This window comes from Pelobates fuscus, chromosome 13 (assembly GCF_036172605.1).
Source record: "Pelobates fuscus isolate aPelFus1 chromosome 13, aPelFus1.pri, whole genome shotgun sequence".
Lineage (NCBI taxonomy): Eukaryota > Metazoa > Chordata > Amphibia > Anura > Pelobatidae > Pelobates > Pelobates fuscus.
Genome location: NC_086329.1, coordinates 88,947,815 through 88,969,889, shown reverse-complemented (window position 1 = coordinate 88,969,889; position 22,075 = coordinate 88,947,815). Strand labels below are relative to the sequence as shown.

General features: G+C 45.3%; 1 protein-coding gene across 1 annotated transcript; it reads left to right on the top strand.

Moving 5' to 3' along the window:
* Positions 1–1,167: 1,167 nt before the first annotated feature.
* On the top strand, positions 1,168–15,761 carry CHTOP (chromatin target of PRMT1). Its single transcript, XM_063440154.1, has 6 exons — positions 1,168–1,302; positions 3,170–3,251; positions 4,340–4,490; positions 12,418–12,598; positions 12,679–12,810; positions 14,525–15,761. Exons 2-6 carry the CDS (start codon positions 3,187–3,189, stop codon positions 14,725–14,727), a joined length of 732 nt encoding a protein of 243 aa, XP_063296224.1. The 5' UTR covers positions 1,168–1,302; positions 3,170–3,186; the 3' UTR covers positions 14,728–15,761.
* The last annotated feature ends 6,314 nt before the right edge of the window (positions 15,762–22,075 follow it).

The window sequence follows — 22,075 nt, the reverse complement described above, 5'->3', positions numbered from 1 at the left end:
AAAATAGTCCCTACTTTGTCTTATGACATATTTTGACTGTTGGAATTTCAACACAGTCGATGTATTTCCTAAATTTTTTCGAGGAGGTCAGGGGTTTAACAGAGTTGGTTTAAATCAGCTATAGCGACAGATTGGTTAGCCTTCCCTTAGTTTGCCCTTTGGATATAATTTGCTAAAATGTTGTTGTTAGCCAATAATGCTGAGAGAATTTTTCCAGTTAATTTATTTTAACTACCATTTAGATTTTTAATTCGCTACTATTTATTGTTGTTAAGTGTATAATCTGATGGTAACATATTTGAGCCTATACCTCCCTTCTGTGCAAACTTAGGTGACTTACTAATAACAATGAATGGAATTAAAATGTAATTTGAAACAAGAACAATGTATCTTATTTACCCAGACTGATTTCTTAACACATGTATTGTAGTTTAACCCCTTAAGGACCAAACTTCTGTTATAAAAGGGAATCATGACATGTCACACATGTCATGTGTCCTTAAGGGGTTAAAGACACATTACTGGGAGTATTATTGCTGCAGAGCTCGGTTATATATTTAGACACATATGGATCTGCTAGAAAAGAGGGACACTGGGATAGAAACCCGGGACAGAGGCATTTGGGCCCAAAAATAGGGACTTTTCCCTATTCCCTTAAATAGGGGTACTTGGGATGTACGTAACCATGAAAAATGTTTCCACTACTTTATTTATTTATTTATAAACTATTTTACCAGGAAAGATACATTGAGATTTCTCTCGTTTTCAGGTAGGTCCTGGATCCACAAAACATTGCATTGATACAATAGGGTACAATAAAATACAAAAACTATATTAATAAACAATATATACACAATTTAACACTTTGGTATATGTACTGCTTTTTGTTTTAAGAATGTATGACATGGCTAAGGTGGAGAGAGGGATAGATTTTGTAGCCTGCAGCAGTGTGACTGGCTTATATCACCATGCCAGGCTGTAGCACAGAATAGGATTCTGAGCCATTCGAGTTTTCCCCTATCAAGATGGCCAGAAATGACCCCCCTCCTTTGCTAAGTTCCCTCACTAAGATGGCTGCCACCGGTAACGCTCCTTGGTCTCCATGGTAACCTTGTGCTCGCGCAGCGTTTGAAGTGGGCGGGATCACCTACGTCACCGAGCTCCATTTTGATTCGGACGATTGGGGGGAGGGCGTCCATTTTGTGCGCTGAGCTCGGGGATTAGAGGGAGAGCTGGTAAGGCTGAATTCACAGACACACCCGGACACGGTAAAGGCCGCAACACTGGCTACCGGTCCTCTCGGTAAGTCTCCCGGGTATTCCATGGCGGGCTAGAGGGTGGGGGAGTGTGTCTGCCTCACTATCCAAAAAAGGCGAGCTGGGTCCGCGAATGGCGGCTTGGGAGGCTGTGTGATGGTCTGGAGGGGGGGGGCAGTGTGTGAGGGTCTGGAGGGGGGGGGGCAGTGTGTGAGGGTCTGGAGGGGGGGGGGGCAGTGTGTGAGGGTCTGGAGGGGGGGGGGCAGTGTGTGAGGGTCTGGAGGGGGGGGGGGGGGCAGTGTGTGAGGGTCTGGAGGGGGGGGGGCAGTGTGTGAGGGTCTGGAGGGGGGGGGGGCAGTGTGTGAGGGTCTGGAGGGGGGGGGCAGTGTGTGAGGGTCTGGAGGGGGGGGGGGCAGTGTGTGAGGGTCTGGAGGGGGGGGGGGCAGTGTGTGAGGGTCTGGAGGGGGGGGGGCAGTGTGTGAGGGTCTGGAGGGGGGGGGGCAGTGTGTGAGGGTCTGGAGGGGGGGGGCAGTGTGTGAGGGTCTGGAGGGGGGGGGCAGTGTGTGAGGGTCTGGAGGGGGGGGGGCAGTGTGTGAGGGTCTGAAGGGGGGGGGCAGTGTGTGAGGGTCTGGAGGGGGGGGCAGTGTGTGAGGGTCTGGAGGGGGGGGGGCAGTGTGTGAGGGTCTGGAGGGGGGGGGCAGTGTGTGAGGGTCTGGAGGGGGGGGGCAGTGTGTGAGGGTCTGGAGGAGGGGGGGGCAGTGTGTGAGGGTCTGGAGGAGGGGGGGGCAGTGTGTGAGGGTCTGGAGGGGGGGCAGTGTGTGAGGGTCTGGAGGGGGGGGGCAGTGTGTGAGGGTCTGGAGGGGGGGGGGCAGTGTGTGAGGGTCTGGAGGGGGGGGGCAGTGAACACTGTGAACATTTTATTTAGGGGTGCATTGGGGCCATTGGATGAGGATTTATGGGGGCGGATTAAGATCTTCTCGGGTTGCACGGGGAGCCTCTTTAGGGGGTTGTAGAACGTTTGGATGGGGGAGAGGGGGAGGTGTGGATGGGGGAACCTTTTGGGGGGAGAGGGGGAGGTGTGGATGGGGGAACCTTTTGGGGGGAGAGGGGGAGGTGTGGATGGGGGAACCTTTTGGGGGGAGAGGGGGAGGTGTGGATGGGGGAACCTTTTGGGGGGAGAGGGGGAGGTGTGGATGGGGGAACCTTTTGGGGGGAGAGGGGAGGTTTGGATGGGGGAACCTTTTAGGGGGAGGTGTGGATGGGGGAACCTTTTGGGGGGAGGTGTGGATGAGGGAACCTTTTGGGGGGAGAGGGGGAGGTGTGGATGGGGGAACCTTTTGGGGGGAGAGGGGGAGGTGTGGATGGGGGAACCTTTTGGGGGGAGAGGGGGAGGTGTGGATGGGGGAACCTTTTGGGGGGAGAGGGGGAGGTGTGGATGGGGGAACCTTTTGGGGGGAGAGGGGGAGGTGTGGATGGGGGAACCTTTTGGGGGGAGAGGGGGAGGTGTGGATGGGGGAACCTTTTGGGGGGGGGGGAGGTGTGGATGGGGGAACCTTTTGGGGGGGAGGTGTGGATGGGGGAACCTTTTGGGGGGAGAGGGGGAGGTGTGGATGGGGGAACCTTTTGGGGGGAGAGGGGGAGGTGTGGATGGGGGAACCTTTTGGGGGGAGAGGGGGAGGTGTGGATGGGGGAACCTTTTGGGGATGGTGGATTGTAGAGGGTTTGGGTGGGTGAACCTTTTGGTTAGGTGGTGGAATTTTGTGAATGTAACTGTAGTTTCTAGAAGAATACGTTTGGTTATGGTGCCGTTTTGTGTTTTTTTTTTTTTAACTGCAGGATGGGGATATTTAAACTTTGAATGCAGAATAATTTTGACTGAAAAACTAAAATGAATTTATTGTTCTGCTGTGCAGGTCAACCCGATATCAAGATGGCTGCTCCGTCTGCATCTAAAGTTGTGCTAAAAAGCACCACGAAGCTGTCCCTGAATGAGCGGTGAGGAAGCCCAACAGCATCTGCCCTTCGTAACATACCAAATGTAGTGGCCTATGTGGCCTTCTAAGGGCAGCACTTGCCCTGCGCCAAACTAAATGAAAGCAGGCGCCAGCTGCTGATTGCAGCCGTGGTACACTTTGATAAAAGGGGCTGTGTGTGACGAGTATATCAGTAGAATTTTGTTAAGTATTTACATGCGGTTATAATACAATGAAACCAGCTCTAGAAGGCCTCACGCCCTCCCTTTTCTTCCACGTTTTTTACATGAGTTAAAATTCTAGTGCGGCCTGGTAGCATGTTACCTGTGCTGCGTGATGCCTGCTGCCGTGTCCAACTCTGACACACTCACGTGTGGTCAGTGATGTAAGAGGCATGATGCAGGCCACTCTCCCTGCCCAAAGACCCTTTAATGACTTTCTAGGGTCTTGTAAGAGGCAAATGCTTTGCTCCCTTCACTTTCCCTTCTCTGCTGTCATCAACGTTTTGTTCTGTCTGTCTCATTACTTTACATGATTGTTAAACGTTCTGACCTCGACTTGCTTTTATATATGAAGGACCTAAAAGCATTTCACAACTAAGTGTTGCAGATCTGATTTCTTTATGCTTATGGATATTAATGTCAAACATTGCACTCTTAAGTAAAAAGTTATAATTTTTCTAACATCAAATGCAATGCCTGTGCTGGTTAAGCTCCTGTCACCCTTTTTGTAGTCTTTGTTTGAGCGTTGCAGGGAGAAACCCATCTTCTTCTAATATTTCTCCATACCCATGCATCATAAATTTGTGATTTGTTTTAAATCTTTTTTCTGCACGTCTGTTTTGTTTTTTGTTACTTTAGCTGTCTACTTTGCAAATTTCACTTCCCAATCCCTGTGCTTGCACCCTCAGTCTACTTCTTGCTCCTCCCCCTTAATGTAGGTTTCTATTTCTGTGCATTTGTGGAAATTGCGGAGGCAGTATCAAACTCTGGGAGGTGTACCACTAAAACACATTAAAACATCTATCGTACCCCTGGCGGGCTTTGAGGTACAGAATAGTGTCTGTTGAAATTTGATTAAACCCTGCCCCCATTTTGTTCGACCTTGAAGCTTTACTAACATGCTGAAGAACAAACAGCCGGTTCCGGTGAACGTCAGGGCTACGATGCAGCAGCAGCACTTAGCCAGTGCTAGAAATCGAAGATTGGCTCAGCAGATGGAAAGCAGACCGTCAGTGCAGGCAGCACTGAAGCTGAAACAGGTGAGACCTCCACCATATTTTTTTTGTTGACAGTAAGAACAAGGCAATTGAAAAGCTTAGTAAACTTTAGTATACATCCCTGCTACAATTTTAAGACTGTACACCAAAATAATAGGGAAGGTAATTAACTGTAAGTCAAGAAAAGCGAGGTTCCCAATGCAAGAGCAATTCCTCAGAATAGTCTGGCTATAGCAGGTCCATATTTTTTTGTTCCATGTATCATAAAAATAGGTGATATTATTTCTAACTGTAGGTGTTCTGGTCAATTAGGTGACTGTGTGACATCTTTAAATAAGGAGTAGTGACGCAGTTCTGATAGCCAACCTATGGCACCAGCTCTTTGAGCTGGCAATATATTTTTGTAGGGCTTCTTGGCTAGATGGGAGACCTTCTCGTGTGAGTGATATTAGAAAGGTCCATGGATGTAAAAGAAAGGGCCTCTGAAAGAATGTAGCCAGGTGATCCCTAATCTTGACAAGAATTAAGTAATCTGGCAGACGGTCTCCTACATGTGGATTTTTTGTCTTCTTGGCCCTATTTCTCCCAATCACTACCCATTCTAACTGGAGCATGTTCTTTATGAATGAGCCCGAGTGGATAGTCAACCATGCAAAAAGTATTTTAAAATAATATTGGTAGGTGGTGGTATGGTTTACCTTCACCCATATGCATGTGTACGATTGTTCCTTTTCACCCCCTTAAAAGCATGAAAAACTCCTTATTTCCAGCACCATGTGGCTCTGCCGCCACTGGCCCAGCCCCCTTGGTGACATCGTCAGAATTGCCAATTTGGGCATGGGGAAAGCATTGGATTGGTTAAGGGGATTGGTCAAGGGGGTGGGACCAATTGGCACCTCCTCATAGAGATGCATTGAATCAATGCATCTCTAAGGAAAATTCAGCGTCCCATGCATCCCCATACTGTGCCGCACTGAGCCAGGAAGCACCTCCAGTGGTCATCTGAGGCGTGGCCACTTTGAAGTTTCCCTTGGGGCAATGTAAACACTGCCTTTTTCTCTGAAAAGGCAGTATTTGCATGAACATGCCTGCATAGAATTATACTCACCAGTTGGGATCGACCGATATTGATTTTAATTTTTTTTAGCGCAGATACTGATAATCTGTGAACTTTCAGGCCGATAACTTGCCAATATTCTGTACATTTACCATTTTGAATGCAACGTGTAGTGGATGCAGTGTATTTAGACAGGGGAGCTGTTTGTGTAGTGGATGCAGTGTGTATTTGTGTAGTTTGTGTGTGTGTGTAGTGAATGTAGTGTGCGCAAAGTGAGTGTAGTGTGTTTTTTTTCTGCAGGTATGTAATTTGGGGGGAGAAGCATCTTTTTTTAAATTTTTTTTTATAATTTTTTAGTTGCTCCCTGCTTCTTACTTGGCCAGGGAGGGGGGATTATAGCATTCCCTCGTGGTCCAGTGGCATGGAAAGTACAGTGGGGGCCCGCAGCAAGCGCTTACCTGCCTTCCTAGCAGCTCCCTGTCTAAATCTCGCGGCCTGTTGCCATGGTAAGCCGTGGCAACGCTCTGACTGCTGCGGGACTCGCAATGTTTACACACGGGAGCTGCTGGGAAGGTAAGTAAGCACTTGCTGCGGGCCCCCAGCCCCGGTAATACTGGTATGTATTATCGGCAATATCGGTATGTTTATTACCGAAAATATCGGCCAATCCCTACTCACCAGAACTACATTAAACTGTAATTGTTCTGATGACTATAGTGTCCCTTTAAGTATACCAAATTAGGGAGCTATCTAATAAACACATGCACACATACCCACAGACCCACACAAATAATCTAATATATACACATTTTAGTAATAAAGAGGTCCACCCAGCCTCCATACCTTGCTACAGGAGGGCTGGAGTGGATCCTGTACCTGGTGGCCAGTGGTTGTTGCTGTGATGGGAACACTGTTCTCTTCTTGCATTCTTTACACCAATTGCGTCATATCCCAGCTGCCGGCTCAATGCAAGGCATGTGAGGGAACTTTGAAGGAATAGCACCCTTAGCCTCTCTGCTATTTTTTTTTTTTTTTAGTATTTTACTTACCTTTTATTCCAGCGTTGTGTGGGTCTGATGGCACTTGCTCCGCCCCTGATCCACTGCGTTGACTGAGATCTGAATTGAAGATCTCTGCCAATCCAATGATATCCTGTTAGAAAGCATTGGATTGGCTGAAATCAATTCTGCTGATCTCAGATAAGGGGCAGAGCCAAATGCCATGCTGGCCAATCAGCAGCATCTCAGTGCATCTGAGGAATGTTCAGTGTCTCCATCTGAGTGACAGCCACCCTAGGTGTCCCTAGGGAGCAATGTAAACTGTTTATAGCAAAAGGCTTGTGTGGACATGTTCTACACACGAGAACTACTGCATTAAGCTGTAGTTGTTCTCGTGACTATAGTGTGCCTTTTAAATTGTCTGAATTCGTATAGTGGGGGGGTATCTTCTGTAGAAAGTACACCTGATACAGAAAAGAAAACTGCGAAGGTAACATAAAATAACATCACGGTGCACCATTAGTGGAGGATTTTAAGATTTGCCTCCACATAGATAACTTGTGCTACAGATTTGTTTTTTTTTTTGTAATGACTTGATTATTGTAACAGTGTCTTAGAAGGATTAATTATGACTTCTCCTAGTTTCATGGTATATCTCTATAGATTTTGTAGATAAAATGTTGCTTCTATTGGCAGCATTACCCTGCCACAACATCTCTTGTCACAATGTATTACTGCTTGCAGGTACTCCGCCAATGAGAGATGCTCTCTGTTCTCTAGGTTGGTTCACATTGATCTCTCATTGGGTGGTCTGCACTGGCTACGCACAAATAAAGGTGTTTTGTGAAAAGGGTGCATGTTTTAAGCAGACGATTGCAATTTGTTTTACTTTTTCATGCATTTCTTTTGAATTTATATAAAAGATTTTTAAAAACGGCATGAGTTTCATTCTGATAAGGAAAGGCCAGGGAAATAATTGCAGATAAAGAGAAAGGGAAACCATGTTTTATTTCACCTTTGTATGCTGTCTCTTTGCTGAATGCCTAGTGCAGTGAACAGAACTTATGTTTGACAGGAACCTAAGCTGGTGGTGCCCAGTTTCAGGATATCAAAGTGTGAATTTATGTATTTGCCGCATCTCACAAATGTATATTTGTTAAAGGAACACTATTGTGTCCGGTATATTAACATGTATTCCTGACACTGTTTTTTAAGTGACTTTTTAGTTGGCCACTGAGCACAGTAAGATCAATTTGTTTACTCTTTTTCCTCGCCTGGCTCTCCTCTATAATTGAGACCTAAAATTTTAGTCCCCTCAGCCAATTTAATGCTTTCCCAAAGGAAAACATTGGGAGGCTATTGCACTCACTGTGCCAATCAGCATCTCCTCAGAGATGCATTGAATCAATGTATATCTATGGGGAAGGTTCAGCGTCTCCTTGCAGAATGTGCACACTGCATAACTGGACTAGAAAGCGCCTCTAGTGACGGAGTGATTGCACCTAGACGTGTTTCTAGCCAGTGCTGTAAACACTGCCTTTTCTTTGGAAAGGGACATGCTATAGACACCCCTCTAAATACCCTGGCATGTGACCGTAACCCTTTAACCCCTTAAGGACCAAACTTCTGGCATAAAAGGGAATCATGACATGTCGCACATGTCATGTGTCCTTAAGGGGTTAAAGGGCCGCTAAATTCATCCCTCTCGATAAAATGGCCTGGGTGCAGTGATCCAGTCATTCAACCCATTCAACGTAAAACATTGGCGTTACATGGCAGTATTTACCTTGAAGGGTTACACACACCTTTCAATGGCTGTTATACGGACAGCCACTGGAGGTGTTTCCCCTGCAGCGACTGAGTAAAATTTGGTAGTGTAATGTTGCAGCCCCAAAAGGAAAGCATTGATCTTGTGCTTTCCTGTCTGGAAGCTTGGATGTGCATGCACATCAGGACCCCACTTTTTTTTTTTTTTAAAGCAAAACTAAAGAAATGAGAGAGGAAAATGCTGAATATTCTAAAACCCCTGCAATGCATGTTGTGTTGGTGCTGTTTCCCCCGTTTGACTTTTGCCTAGGTCTTTCAGATGTCTATTCTCTGGCCCTCTCCACAGATGGTTAAAATATAAGTTTATCTGCTTTAGTGCAAAAGATTTAATTCAGGCTTGGGCAGAAATAATTCGCTGGGGCAAAAACATTTTACCATTTTCTTTGTTACAACTTACTGTGCATATTTTGAGTCTTTTAGGTCTTTATAGTTTGTACAGGGTAATGCAAAAGCAGTGTTTGTGGGACTACTAACACAGCTCTGGTAAGCACTCATTCACTGACCGACCACTGGATTGTCATTCATGATTTCATGAAGTCAGGTGTAAAGTTAAACTAGCAGGGGCTGTGTTCACCACACACCCTGAAAAGCGGCCAGTGGAATACTGCTTGTGTGTTCATTTTATTAAGATGCTGTGTGATATCGTTAAATGTTATGCAGTCGATATATAAAAATGTAATTGGATGTGTTGACACATGTAACCCTGCTATGTATTTTCTATATAGGTATCTGCATATAATACAACTCTGTGCAGTATCGATTTATGCCAGGTTTAGCAGTACTTGCTGTGCAATTCACCAATTCTCCAATAATGACTCTATACAGTTTTCCAAAACATTACTCTGTTCCAGTGTCTAGTTTTTCGCAAAACCACCTCCCTGAATCTGTCAAAATCCTTTTTCTCTCTTTGTTATATCTGCAAGTTTATAAAGTAGATTAGTACAGGGCTCGACAAATCCCAGGTTGCTATGGCGAACCGGAATTTTATCCTGGTGACTGGAATTTGTGAGCCCGTTCCCTCTGGGGCGAGCAGCTGGCTCGCCGACTACCTACAGTACACACAGCCAGCCTCCTGCCTTCATTTTCCCCTCAGCAGGACACCCAGTGGACCCCAGGAAAAGCTGATCCACTCCAGTACTCCCAAAGGATACATCTGGTTTATAGCTTAAATAGCAGTCACACAATCCAAAATCACTGCAGAATTGTATATTTTTATAATGTAGATCCCTTGGGACCCGCCAGTGCCCCGTTCCATCCCATGTTGCTGAAGGGGTTAGAACCCCTTCAGTGACTTACCTGAGTCCAGCGCCGATGGACTCGGTCAGGCTCCGCTGGCGGCGGGGAGACCTAATGCGCATTTGCGGCAATGGCCGCGCACGTTAGACCTCCTCATAGGAAATAATTATTCATTGCTTTCACATAGCGTGAGGACATCCAGCGTCGTTTAAAACACTGTGTTCTAAGAACATGGAAGTCCCTCTACTGGCTGGTCTGATAGACAGCCACTAGAGGAGGACTTAACCCTGCAAGGTTGTTGTTATTGCAGTTTATAAAAAACTGCAATAATTACACTTGCAGGGTTAAGGGTGGTGGGAGTTGACACCCAGACCACTCCAATGGGCAGAAGTGGTCTGGGTGCCTGGAGTGTCCCTTTAAAGAAGCATTCCAAGTACCATAGCCACTACAGCACATACGTTTAGCTTTTTCTCCATAGTAGAGCAGTTATATGTATACCTCTTCCAGGCTTTTGTGGAACTGATAGTCAATTTACAGCCAGGCCTCACTTTTGAGATGCCTTTATTGCTGGTTGATGTGACGCCATACTGTCCACCAATGTGAGGCTTTGACTTTTTCTAACCCTAACCTTGCACCTTTTAGTAGATGGATCTCCAAACTGAGTAATGAATGTGTACAACAAACATTGTTTGCTTAACCTTAGCTGACAGCTTGGGCGATTTATCAATGTTATTGACTTTTAGGATGATCAGACCGCCTGGGAGCAAGTGATATTGATTGCCTGCCTTCGAGTCTCAGGGGGATATTTCAATACACCCTTATGAAAGGTTTGGATGTGGGTGAAGTTAAGGAGGGGGCGCATTTATATGGTCTATTTACCCTGTATGACAACCATCACTAAGTCAGTAATTGACTGTGACATATTGTGTGGTGGCCGTTGCTAAGGGGTTAAATTAAACAAGACCACATGAGTAACATTTTGACATGTGACAAGTTAAAGGAGCACTAGTCACCAGAATAACTGCTTTAATGTGTAGTGCTTTCCTTGGACCCCCATTGTCCCCTTCTGCATTAAAGGGACTCTAAAGGCACCCACACCAGTTCATCTCATTCAAGTGGTCTGGGTGCTGTGCCTCTGTCGCCTTAATTATTGCAGTTAAAGGGAAACTCCAGTGCCAGAAAAACGATCCGTTTTTCTGGCACTGGAGGGTCCCTCTCCCTCCCACCCCCCAATCCCCGGTTACTGAAGGGGTGAAAACCCCTTCAGTGACTTACCTGGGACAGCGGCGATGTCCCTCGCCGCTGTCTCCGCCTCCGCGACGCTCCTCCTAGTGATTACGTCGGCCGGTGGGCGAGACTAATCTCGCTCACCGGCCGATGAGACCTAATGCGCATGCGCGGAAATGCCGCGCATGCGCATTACGTCTCCCCATAGGAAAGCATTGAAAAATCATTTCAATGCTTTCCTATGGGGTTTTGAGCGACGCTGGAGGTCCTCACACAGCGTGAGGACGTCCAGCGACGCTCTAGCACAGGAAACCTGTGCTACAAACTAGGAAGTGACCTCTAGTGGCTGTCTAGTAGACCGCCACTAGAGGTGGAGTTAACCCTGCAATGTAATTATTGCAGTTTATGAAAAACTGCAATAATTACACTTGCAGGGTTAAGGGTAGTGGGAGTTGGCACCCAGACCACTCCAATGAGCAGAAGTGGTCTGGGTGCCTGGAGGAGTGTCCCTTTAATGAGAAACTGCAATAATTACCTTGCAGGGTTAACTCCACCTCTAGTGACTGTCGGCCAGACAGCCACTAAAGGCGCTTCTGGTTTCTTAGCAGACTTTCAGACTTTTTGGTCACCTTACTGACGCTGGACGTCTTCACGCTTAGAGTGAGGCCATCCAGCGTCTGCTAAAACCCAATAGGAAAGCATTGATTCCGTGGTTTCCTATGGGGGTGTCCTAATGCCATTGCCGTTCATTAGGTCCACCATTTGCTTCCTGTGGAGTTATTGGCTAGTTTTTGTTAACTCCACTTAGTCCTGCTGTGTGTATTCAGCTTTCGGACACAGCTCAGTGGCATGCTCTAGTGGTTATGGTGCTTAGAGTGTTTTAAAGTTTTTATTACGAAATAGAACGCCAGTCATTTTGCAACAGCTTGGCACCTTTGAGCTACCAAAACGAAAACCAGACGTTCCATCCCAGCGTGAGGGAGCAGATTATCGTGACTTTTTTTCATTGTGTCAGCTCTGGTTGAAATATATCTCCACCTAGAGTGGCTTAAAAAAATTAAATGTACCTTCAATATGGCAATGGTTCAGAATTTCTCTTATATGCATTGGTTGCTGGATTTGTGAGTGTAACAGTGATTTTGTTTGGCATCATTTTTTTTTTTTTTAAAGTAAATTTTTCTGCAGTTCTTTTGAGTTTTGTTTATCTTGTCATTACATGTTTTGTATGTCTGTTTTATGGTGTCTTGTGTTGGATAGTGGGTCTGGAAAGAGCCTTACATGCTGACCCGCTCTGGTTTTACTTACTGCTTTACCTACTGAGCCTCAGTAAATATTTAATGAAAGGTGAGAGATAATGTTCTTCTAGTTTTAAATACATGCTGCTTTATTCCCTTTTCAAACAGCCATAAAACATATAATGGTAAATTGTATTTTAACTGGTTCCTCCATTTTTCCTCCTAGTATTTCAGTCAGGTTTTTGCTTCTGTGTATTGTCTGTGCAGTTGGCAATCTGTTTTCCTGGTTTCTCTGATGTTCAAGACCGTTCTCCCAATCAAGTCTGTGTGATTTCTGTCTTTGTCAAAATTGAATGTTTATTATAAATCATCATTCTTTCTCCTGCTAGAGTTTGAAGCAGCGTCTTGGTAAGAGCAATATCCAGGCTAGATTAGGAAGACCAGTGGGAAACCTCCGTGGAGCCCCAGGCATGAGAGGAGTGGGATTGGGACTCCGGGGCTCACAAAGGGGAATGATGCGTATTGGCCGTGGTGGCAGAGGGATACCCAGGGGTGGCAGATTGTTGCGAGGTAAGGGGCACTCTTCTTAGATGTTTTGTTGGGACAGTAGGGATGTATTTAATTCATTAACAATTCCTTGGTCTCTTTAGGACAAAATCTCCGAGGTAGAGGTGGCGTACCCCGCATGGGACTTAGGCGGGGAGGTATCAGAGGCAGAGGAGGGCCTGGTCGAGGCATGATGAGAGGAGGTCCAATGGGTCGTGGTGGTATGAGTGTAAGAGGTAATTGTTGTCCTAATAGGTCTGGAAATTTGAGTGGGAATAAACTGGACTGTTAACTAAACACTAAAATCTTGTTTATTTCTAGGACATTTCTCATTTCAAAATTGTCAGGTGTATAAAATGGCTTAATGGATTGGCCAAGAGGGAATAATCCCTCTTTGAAAAAATAGGAAGGTAGAAGTAATGGTCTGAAAGAGGTGTGTATCCACTAAGCGACGGTAGAAACAGCCCACACCCTAGGCTGAATTTATAAAGCAAAGTAGTGATAGGGGAAGCAAAAAGAAAATATCTATTGCTCTAACCAGGAGTAGATAACACCTAGAATAGCATTTGTGATATACACGTGTAGATCCAGATAAAGAGTGATCAATGGCTATACCTGCAGCAGATATAGTAGATCTGCTACACGGTGAATTAAATAAGGAATAAATCCCTATAGAGAAATGATTCAATAACATGCAGTTCTTTTAAGCCTATATCAACAGGAGAAAATACACAAAAAATTGTATCTAAATAAATATACAAAATGTCAGTGAGTGTAGACGATACTTGGGCAATCTCAGTTATGAATATATGAGTCCCCCAGGAATCCAGAGGAGTGAATTCAGTCCAAAAATGTCTATTAGATGTAAGCTCTTATAGAGGTTTGGCAGATATCCTTGCTATAAGGACAGCATGGAAACTAGCCAATTAGAGCTGAAGTATTCTAGTAACAGACTATTATCCTTACAGTAGTATGGTACATTAAAAAAAAAAAATGTTTAATTAAATTGAAAAAAAATAAAAATAGCAAGCATGTAAAGGTGCAGGAATAAAATTTTTACATAAATGGTCAGCAGAATCCAGGTTGATTTCTTCACCTATTGCACCATCCATTGATCTCTATAATATACAATGCAGAGGCATAGTGTTCTCCGTATAGAATGTATTGGTTCAAACAAAAGAATTATCAAAGAAGTATAAAATAGCTTGCCTTCAAGTAAATCTTGTGCCTTTTGGAATAGTTTTATGGGACATCTCTGATGCTAAAACAGCCAACATGGACAGACCGTTGGTTTCTGTCATTATTGCGACACTTTTTTTTTTTTTTTTTTTTTTTAAGGGGGATGGGGGGGACATGACGAATTAAGGTTTCTGAATCACATATTCAATGTAATTAAATGATACATAAACTTTCTAGGATACAGTCATGCATGATTTCTGACACTAAACAATTGTGAAAATACAACAAAACAAAAAGCTGCTACAGGAAATAATACAGAATAAAACAAGAAGGGTAGGTTGGGCGCAATCGAAATGCATAACTGCAGATTACCATGTATGTAGAATGAAAAAGAAAAGACAAGTATAGTGGCTAGTCTGTGAAACCTGGTCACACTCACTGGAATTTGGCTTTCGATCCTATGAAGCTTCTGTTCTACCCTTGTGAAACACCATCTCATATGCAAAAAAAACACCCCACTTTTCAGGGTTATTCACTAAATTGAGAATTGTCAGAAATTCAAAACTAATTTAAAATTTTACAACAAAAATAGCCGATTTTAGAAAAACTCTCCCAAGTCAGCTGTGTGTATAGTGTTTTTTTATTTTTATTTTGGCCTTACCAATTAAAATTCTAACTTTTGTGAATAACCCCCTGCTTTTCTATGAGTGGGTGACCAACAATGTGCTATGGACTCCTAACATTATTTACTAACTTGTTTTTCCCTTTCAGGCAGGGGAGGTATGATGACTCGAGGTAGAGGAGGATTTGTCCATGGAAGAGGAAGGGGTAGAGGAAGGGGATCCACACGCCCTGTATTGACCCGAGAGCAGCTGGATAACCAACTTGATGCATACATGTCCAAAACAAAAGGCCATCTTGATGCAGAGCTGGATGCCTACATGGCTCAAGCCGACCCAGAAAGCAATGAGTGAACTCAAACTGATTTTTAGCAAAGGAACTGACTTCTACCAGTGTCAAAGACTCACTGGGTTACAAGCCAATCATCACCTCGTTTTAGAGTTCCTTTTACATTTTGATACAGTTAGATTTTTGTTTTCTTTAAATATATTTTATTAAACCTTGAATGTATAAAGACATACAACTTGGCATTTTTCACCATCCAAACCTTTACTGCCCACATTAAGCACTGCACAGCTCAAAGCTGTTACGGTGCCTAATCAAATTTTGCATCTGTATAAAACTGCGATAATAATGGCCCAGTTTCTTTCTGTTCTGCCACTTGAATTGGTGGCTTGTAAGACATGCTGATTGTGGTTTTGTAGGATCCCCCGTTACACTTACTTCTGCTCTATGTATTTGATGTACAGCTTTTTTTTCCCCCAAGTTTGTTTAGGCGGTTTTAGCCGACATCCCAGTATTGCAACTTGATATAACTGGATTTTGTGAAGAAAACATTGTGGCTCGTTAAGATCAGTACAATATCTCTTATTTCCCAGGCAGCAAAGTGTTTATAAACATGTCTGCCAATAGGCCTCATCAAGTCTGAGTGAAACCAATTTTGTTCATTCAGTCACATGATTTTGTTTTTCTAAGTTTTATATGTGTGGCACATTGAAGTGTGTTACTGGCATGTTATCTGCCATTTAGCCAGATCAAGGTGGGGGGTTTTATATGTTTTTAACAGAACCGTTCCACTTTCTACTTGTTACATTTTGGTTCATTAGGTTTAAAAAAAAAAAACTGTGGCTAGTAATTTAACTAAGCAACAGTAATGTGTCAACTTTCAAAAAATTGTTTCCTTATCTATATATTAGTTTTATGAATAGATTTAACTTGTTCAAAGGAAACTTTTTCTTGCCTAGTTTTTTCTTTACCAATCTTACTGGCTCAGTGAAATTTCTAGTGTGACCATTGCCTTTAGTATCCTGTTGGCAAAAGACAACTTATATAATTTTCTTTACTTTCTGTGAAAGACTGTTTGAGACTCCGAGGTCCAAATATGTTTGTTAAAAGATTCAATCTAGCTCCTGTCACTAAATAATGTTTATATTTATTGGAAGAAAATTAATAGGATCCATGTCTCCACATCTTGTAACCTCACACATAAAGGTTTATGGAAAGAAAGTTCAAATGTTCATCTGTGTAACCTTAAATTGCTATAAAATAAAACACATTTTTCCCACTTAACTCGGCTGCAAAATTTGAAATTGGATCTGTTCTACTTTAGAGATATTAAAATTCCTTTTCAAATTCTGGCGATATTGTTTCACGAAATAAGTTTGTTTTAAGTTCTTGATAAGAAATAGAGTATATAAATGTTCCTTATGGTGACTGATCTTAGTAAGGTTCTGTAAGAGGCAGTTGGTTAATATTTTTATATCGAAATGGGAAGAATCAGGCCCTGTACACAGTAACTTTCACGAGACCCGTGGGGGCACAAAATGCCTAAAAAAAAAACGACATTCTACTTCATCAGTGTTCAGCCTTTTTTATTCAACATTGAAATTAAATTAAGTCTTTCTGAGTACACAATATTTGTAGTCATGTAGTACCTCCCATTCCCCCAAAGTAAACAAATCACACCTTTTTGTCTATAATCACCTGATTATTTTTTTAAGTTCTTGGGAAATCAAATCAGACCGTAGCCAGCTCTTACTGATCGAATAGAAATTTGAGATTGGTCACCTACTAAAATATCTCCTTGGATCAAGCAGCTATTACCCCACTGATTAAAAATTATATCCCTATGTTATGTTTTTGGAAGTATTTGTCCAATTGCTGTTTAAACATCTGTAGTGACTCTGACAAAACCACCTCTTCAGGCAGATAAATCCATATCCTTATTACTCTTACTGTAAAAAAAACCTTTTCTTTGCCTTAGATTAAATCTCCTTTCTTCCAGCCTAAATGTGTGACCTTGTGTCCTATGTATAGCCCTGTATTTCCAGATAATGGTTTGTACTGGGCCCAAATATATTTGTATAATGTTATCATATCCCCTCTGAGGCGCTGTTTTTCCAAACTACAGAGATTTCAATTTTTTAACCTTTCTTAGTAGCTAAAATGCTCCATTCCTTTTTATCAATTTTGTAGCTCGTCTCTGCACTTTTTCCAGTGCCATCATATCCTTCTTTAGAACAGGTGCCCACAATTGTACAGCATAGTCAAGGTGTGGTCTTACCAGTGATTTTTATAAAGAGGCAAATTATATTTTCATCCGGAAAATCTATGCCCCTATTTATACATGACAAAACCGTAGCAACTGTAGATTGATATTGCATATTGCTGCCTAATTTGTTGTCTATAACAATTCCAAAATCCTTCTCATGTGTTATACCTAATTCAGTTATTTGTGCATAATTTTACATTTCTCTACATTAAATTTTTTTTTTTGTAAATCTGTTTATTAGGTTTTTCAGAGGGTAGAAGAATAATCGTTGCAAAATACAGTACGTTTTGTAAGAAAATAGTATGTCGGACACGCAGGTCCTTGAGACTTTAAAATATCACATGGAACATATATACACTTTATGGAACATATCTGACCGAGCTGTGTTGGCTAAATGGAGACCAGCCGTATCACATCTAGATACATGAGTAAACAGGTAATATGCAATCTTACTCATAAACACATAGCATGCCCTATTAACGACACGTATATCCCCGTAGAGTTCACCTATGGGTTGCTTGTCGCTGGTACATCCTGCTATCCAGTGCGTTTTAGGCATTTCTGCAGTGGGGGTGTCTCTTTCATATCAAAAGGTCGGGGAGGGTTGTCACATTAGGGTATCGCGTTATACATCAGGTGTAATTATGAGCTAGCGTGTTAAGTTACTGACGTATCACCGTGTCTACCAGGAATACAGGCGCTAGTGTGAGAGGTGTCTGCCTTGTCGTCTGCCCATGTGTCCTCTGGCCAGTGTCAGCCGAGGTACATGTTTTGCAACAGCGTGATGTTATCGTGTCTATGAGAGTGTTTATGTAATAGGTGTGTAATCGAATATGACAGATATTTTAGAATAGAGGTAGATGGAGTTACGAAAATGAGGAGAGTGTGAGGGGTTCAAGAGGGAAGAGGGAAAGAGGGGTCGAGGGGGGTGGGAGTTCCTCAGCCTATCCCAGGCCAGGTCCGGGGTCCGAGCCTCCCCGCCTCCAGTTACCTTTCCGCTCGCCCGCTCGTGGACCGGTCGCCACCCGAAACGAACAGGAACCATGGCTGCCACATTTCCGCATGCTTGTCTTCCCTGCCCGTCAAGGTGGCTTGAATTGCCTCTGCGGCCTGAATGTCCTCAACCCTGCGTATCCACTCCTGGACTCCTGGGGTGTCTGTTTTCTTCCAGTAGAGCGGGATTAGGGCCTTGGCCGCGTTAAGTAGGTGTCGTAGGATGGTTCGTTTGTACTTGGGTCTCGAGAGCTGCGAAATGTGTAGGAGGACAAGAGCCGAGGACCAGTCCAACTCGACTCCCAAAATTTCCTACGTCTTATCTTTGATGAGATCCCAATATGGGGTTATCAATCGACATTCCCACCAGATATGGGTTAGCGTGCCCCTCTCTTCCAGGCATCTCCAGCATGTGGGGGACGTCGCGGGGAGGATTCTATGGAGCAGCGTTGGGGTCCTGTACCAGAATGAGATTAATTTATAGTTCGTTTCCTGAAATTGGGTACTTGAGGAGCTTTTATGTTGCCAGAACAGAGCATTTTCCCATTGCTGGTCCGTGAACTCGATGTCCAGGGCTGTCTCCCATTGTCTACGGAATGTGTTGTTTTCCGTTAGGTGTCCTACTAGTAAGTGTTGGTAGAGGGTGGATACCGGGGTGTGAAGCGTGGAGCCCCTGTCGCATAGCTTTTCGAACCATGTGAGGTCCCTGTGCAGTCGTGCCCTACCTTGCATGGTGTTGTAGAAGTGCTGTATTTGCATATATCTCAGGATGGTCAGGGGCGTCCGGGGCGCCGGAGCTAGCAAGGCATCCAGGGAGCGGATAGCTCCGTCTCTTAGGATCTTGTAGATGGGTACATATTCCCGTCCTTCCGCGAAGGGCCACCGCCGCAGTGAGAATCCTCCACCTATCTTCGGGTTGTATGTGACTGGGAGTAATGGGCTTGGGACTGGCGAGATATGAAGTTGATCCCTCATTCGGGTCCAGCCGGCCAGGGTTTGGACGATGATGCCTCCTGATTCCCAATCGCCACTGGCGTTGGTGTTGCCTGTCCAGATGGCAGATTTCAGTAGGGGTTCTTGCCCGTCCCTGGTTAGCGTCACCCATTGTTTGCATCGTGTGGTGGCATGCCATTCTAGGATGCACTGTAGGACGGTAGCCTGGTGGTAGCGTCGGAAGTCCGGTAGTGCTAGGCCCCCGCGGTGTCTCGGTAGGCAAAGTAGGTCTTGTCGAAGCCGTGGTCTCTTCCCTAGCCACACATACCGGATAGCCGCAGACCTCAGTGTGGTGAAAAAGTGAGGAGGTAGGCATAACGGGACAGTCTGAAACGAGTACAGGAGTCTGGGTAAGATGTTCATTTTAAGAACTGCGATCCTCCCGAACCATGTTATGTGTGGATAGGACCATCGCTCCATATCAGCCAGGACCTTCTGCAGCAGTGTCTCAAAGTTGTGAATATATAGTAACCCCGGGTCCGTTGTAAGCCAGATACCGAGGTATCTCATCTTGCAGAAGCACCATCGGAATGGGAACAGGGGGTCCAATGCTCGGTATTCCGCATCTGGGATAGTGATGTTAAGGACTTCGCATTTGGTTAAGTTAAGCCTAAAACCTGATAGCGTGCCGAATCGTGATATCGACTCCATCAGGTTCGGTATTGTGGTTCTAGGTGAGGTGATGAAGAACAGGAGGTCATCCGCGTATGCGGCGACCTTATGTTCCGTTCTATGTCCTGGGTATCCTCGTATGTCGGTGCTTTGTCTGATTGTCTGGAGAAGGGGCTCCAGGGACAGGGCGAACAGCAGGGGTGACAACGGGCAACCCTGCCTCGTACCGTTTGAGATAGCGAAGTCAGCGGTAAGTGCCCCGTTAACACGTACCGAGGCCCGTGGTTTGTGGTACAGTGCCCGAATCCAAGTGAGGAGCCGCTGTCCAACCCCCATGGTGCTGAGGGTGGCTAGCAGGTACCGCCATCTCACCCGGTCGAACGTCTTTTCTGCGTCCGTTGAGAGGAGCATCAGCGGTGTTCTCGTCTTTCTAGCTTCATGTTGTATCGCGAAGGCCCTCAGGGTGCTATCCCGCGCTTCACGTCCGGGTATGAAACCTGTTTGGTCTTTGTGCACTAGGGAAGGAACCACCGGCTGAAGTCTCATCGCCAGGACTTTAGTGAATAGTTTGGCGTCCACATTCAGCAGGGAGATCGGGCGGTAATTACCGCAGATCATTGGGTCTTTCCCAGGTTTCGGGATCACCGTTATAATGGCCGCTTGGGATTCCGCCCCGAAGTTTTCTCCAGCGGCGACCGCGTTGAGCGCTTTCGTGAGCCAGGGTACTAATATGGGGGAGAACGCTTTATAATAACCAACGGATAGTCCGTCTGGGCCCGGTGATTTGCCTTTTTTTGCAGATTTTAGGGCTGCCGAGATTTCCTCATCGGAGATCAGGGCATTTAGGTTTTCCATTGTGTCCTGGTCGATCACTCTTGTGAGGGATTCTTGTAGGTAGGCCCGCATCCTTATTTCTTCTGCGTCGGAGTCAACGTGTCCTGTGGGCGAGTGTATATTATAGAGTGAGTTGTAATAGCTCCTAAATTCTCCCGCAATCTCATCCGGGAAGATCGTCGTGGTGCCTGCGGAGGTGCGTAGGGCGCGGACCTGGGAGCGAGGTATGTTCCCCTTCAGGAGGCGTGCCAGGTATTTTCCACCCTTGTTGGCATGGGTATAGAAGAACCCCTTAGAGCGGTGTAGGGACCTAAGATAGCGTTTCGTTAGTAGGTCTCGTAGTTGGCGTCTAGCCTGCATAAGTGCCCCATATACCTTGAGCAGCTGGGAGCGTTTATGTCGTTGTTCCAGTTCCGCAATGGATTTGTAAAGAGCCGTCATTTCTCGGGTGATGTCCTTCTTCTTTTTGGAGGCTATTTGAATAAGTACGCCCCTGATTACACTTTTGTGGGCCTCCCATATTGACACCTTAGATGTATCTGGTGTGTCATTCTCCTGAAAATAATGTTCCAGTGCTTGGGTAATTTGCGTGCGTGTTCCAGGATCCAGAAGGAGTGCCTCGTTTAGTCTCCAGGACCATGTAGAGGGTCGAAAAAGGGGTGAGTCAAGTTCGACCACTACTGCGCCATGATCAGACCAAGTGGCTGGGGTCATAGTGGCTGATATTAGTCGTTGTAGCCCTGTTTGGCGAATAAACATATAGTCTATACGGGAGTATCGACCATGTACTGCCGAATAGTAGGAGAAGTCCTTAGTGGATGGATGTAATGTCCTCCAGCAGTCTACCAATTCCAAGTCTCCTAAGGACCTTTTCATAGAGCGTATGGTGAGTTGTGGTATGCTGCTGTGTCCTGTTGAGGAGTCCAGGAGTGGGTCCAGGGGTGCGTTGAGGTCGCCTCCAAAGATTAACGTTCCCTCGGAGAAGGAGCTCAGTTTGTTTAAGGTGTCTCTCAGAAATGGAGCCTGTCGTTTGTTGGGTACATACACAGTGGCAAACGTGTAGAGCCTACCTGCAAGTGTACCTTTAACGAAAAGAAAGCGGCCTCGTGGGTCCCCAATACTGTCCAATTTTTGGAATTCCAGTTCCGCCGCAAGCAGGATAGCGACTCCCGCCTTCCGTGCTGTGGGGTGGTCACAGAAGTGGCTGGATGGGTAGGACTTGTTACTTAGTTTAGGAGCGGCTCCCTGTCGGAAGTGTGTTTCTTGCAGCATAGCCACTGATATACGATTCCTTTTCAGTTCTCGTAGTAAGTGGGTCCGCCGTTCCGGAATGTTCAGACCTCTGCAGTTTATGGTGAGGACAGACAGGGGAGCGGGGCGATAGGCAGCCGTGGCAGCAGGTGCTCTATTGGCATTCATGGCGGCAGCGACCGGTCCCACCGTTCCTATTGGCTGCAGTGATGCAATCTCACCAGGGGTACACCGCCCCCGCGGACCAGGCCCGAGAGAGCCGAAGAGGTATAGGGCAGTGTCAGTGGTAGGGGGAGGGGTAGGACAGGAAGGATAAGATAGCGAGAGGGGGGCCCGTAGATGGGCGAGAAGAATAAGAGTGAAAGAGATGCGCCTGTGTTTACAGGCTTCACATCTGGGACCACAGGGGTCTCAGAAGGGCCACCTCCACTAGGGAGGAGACTCGTGCTACAGCTAGAGACCTGAGG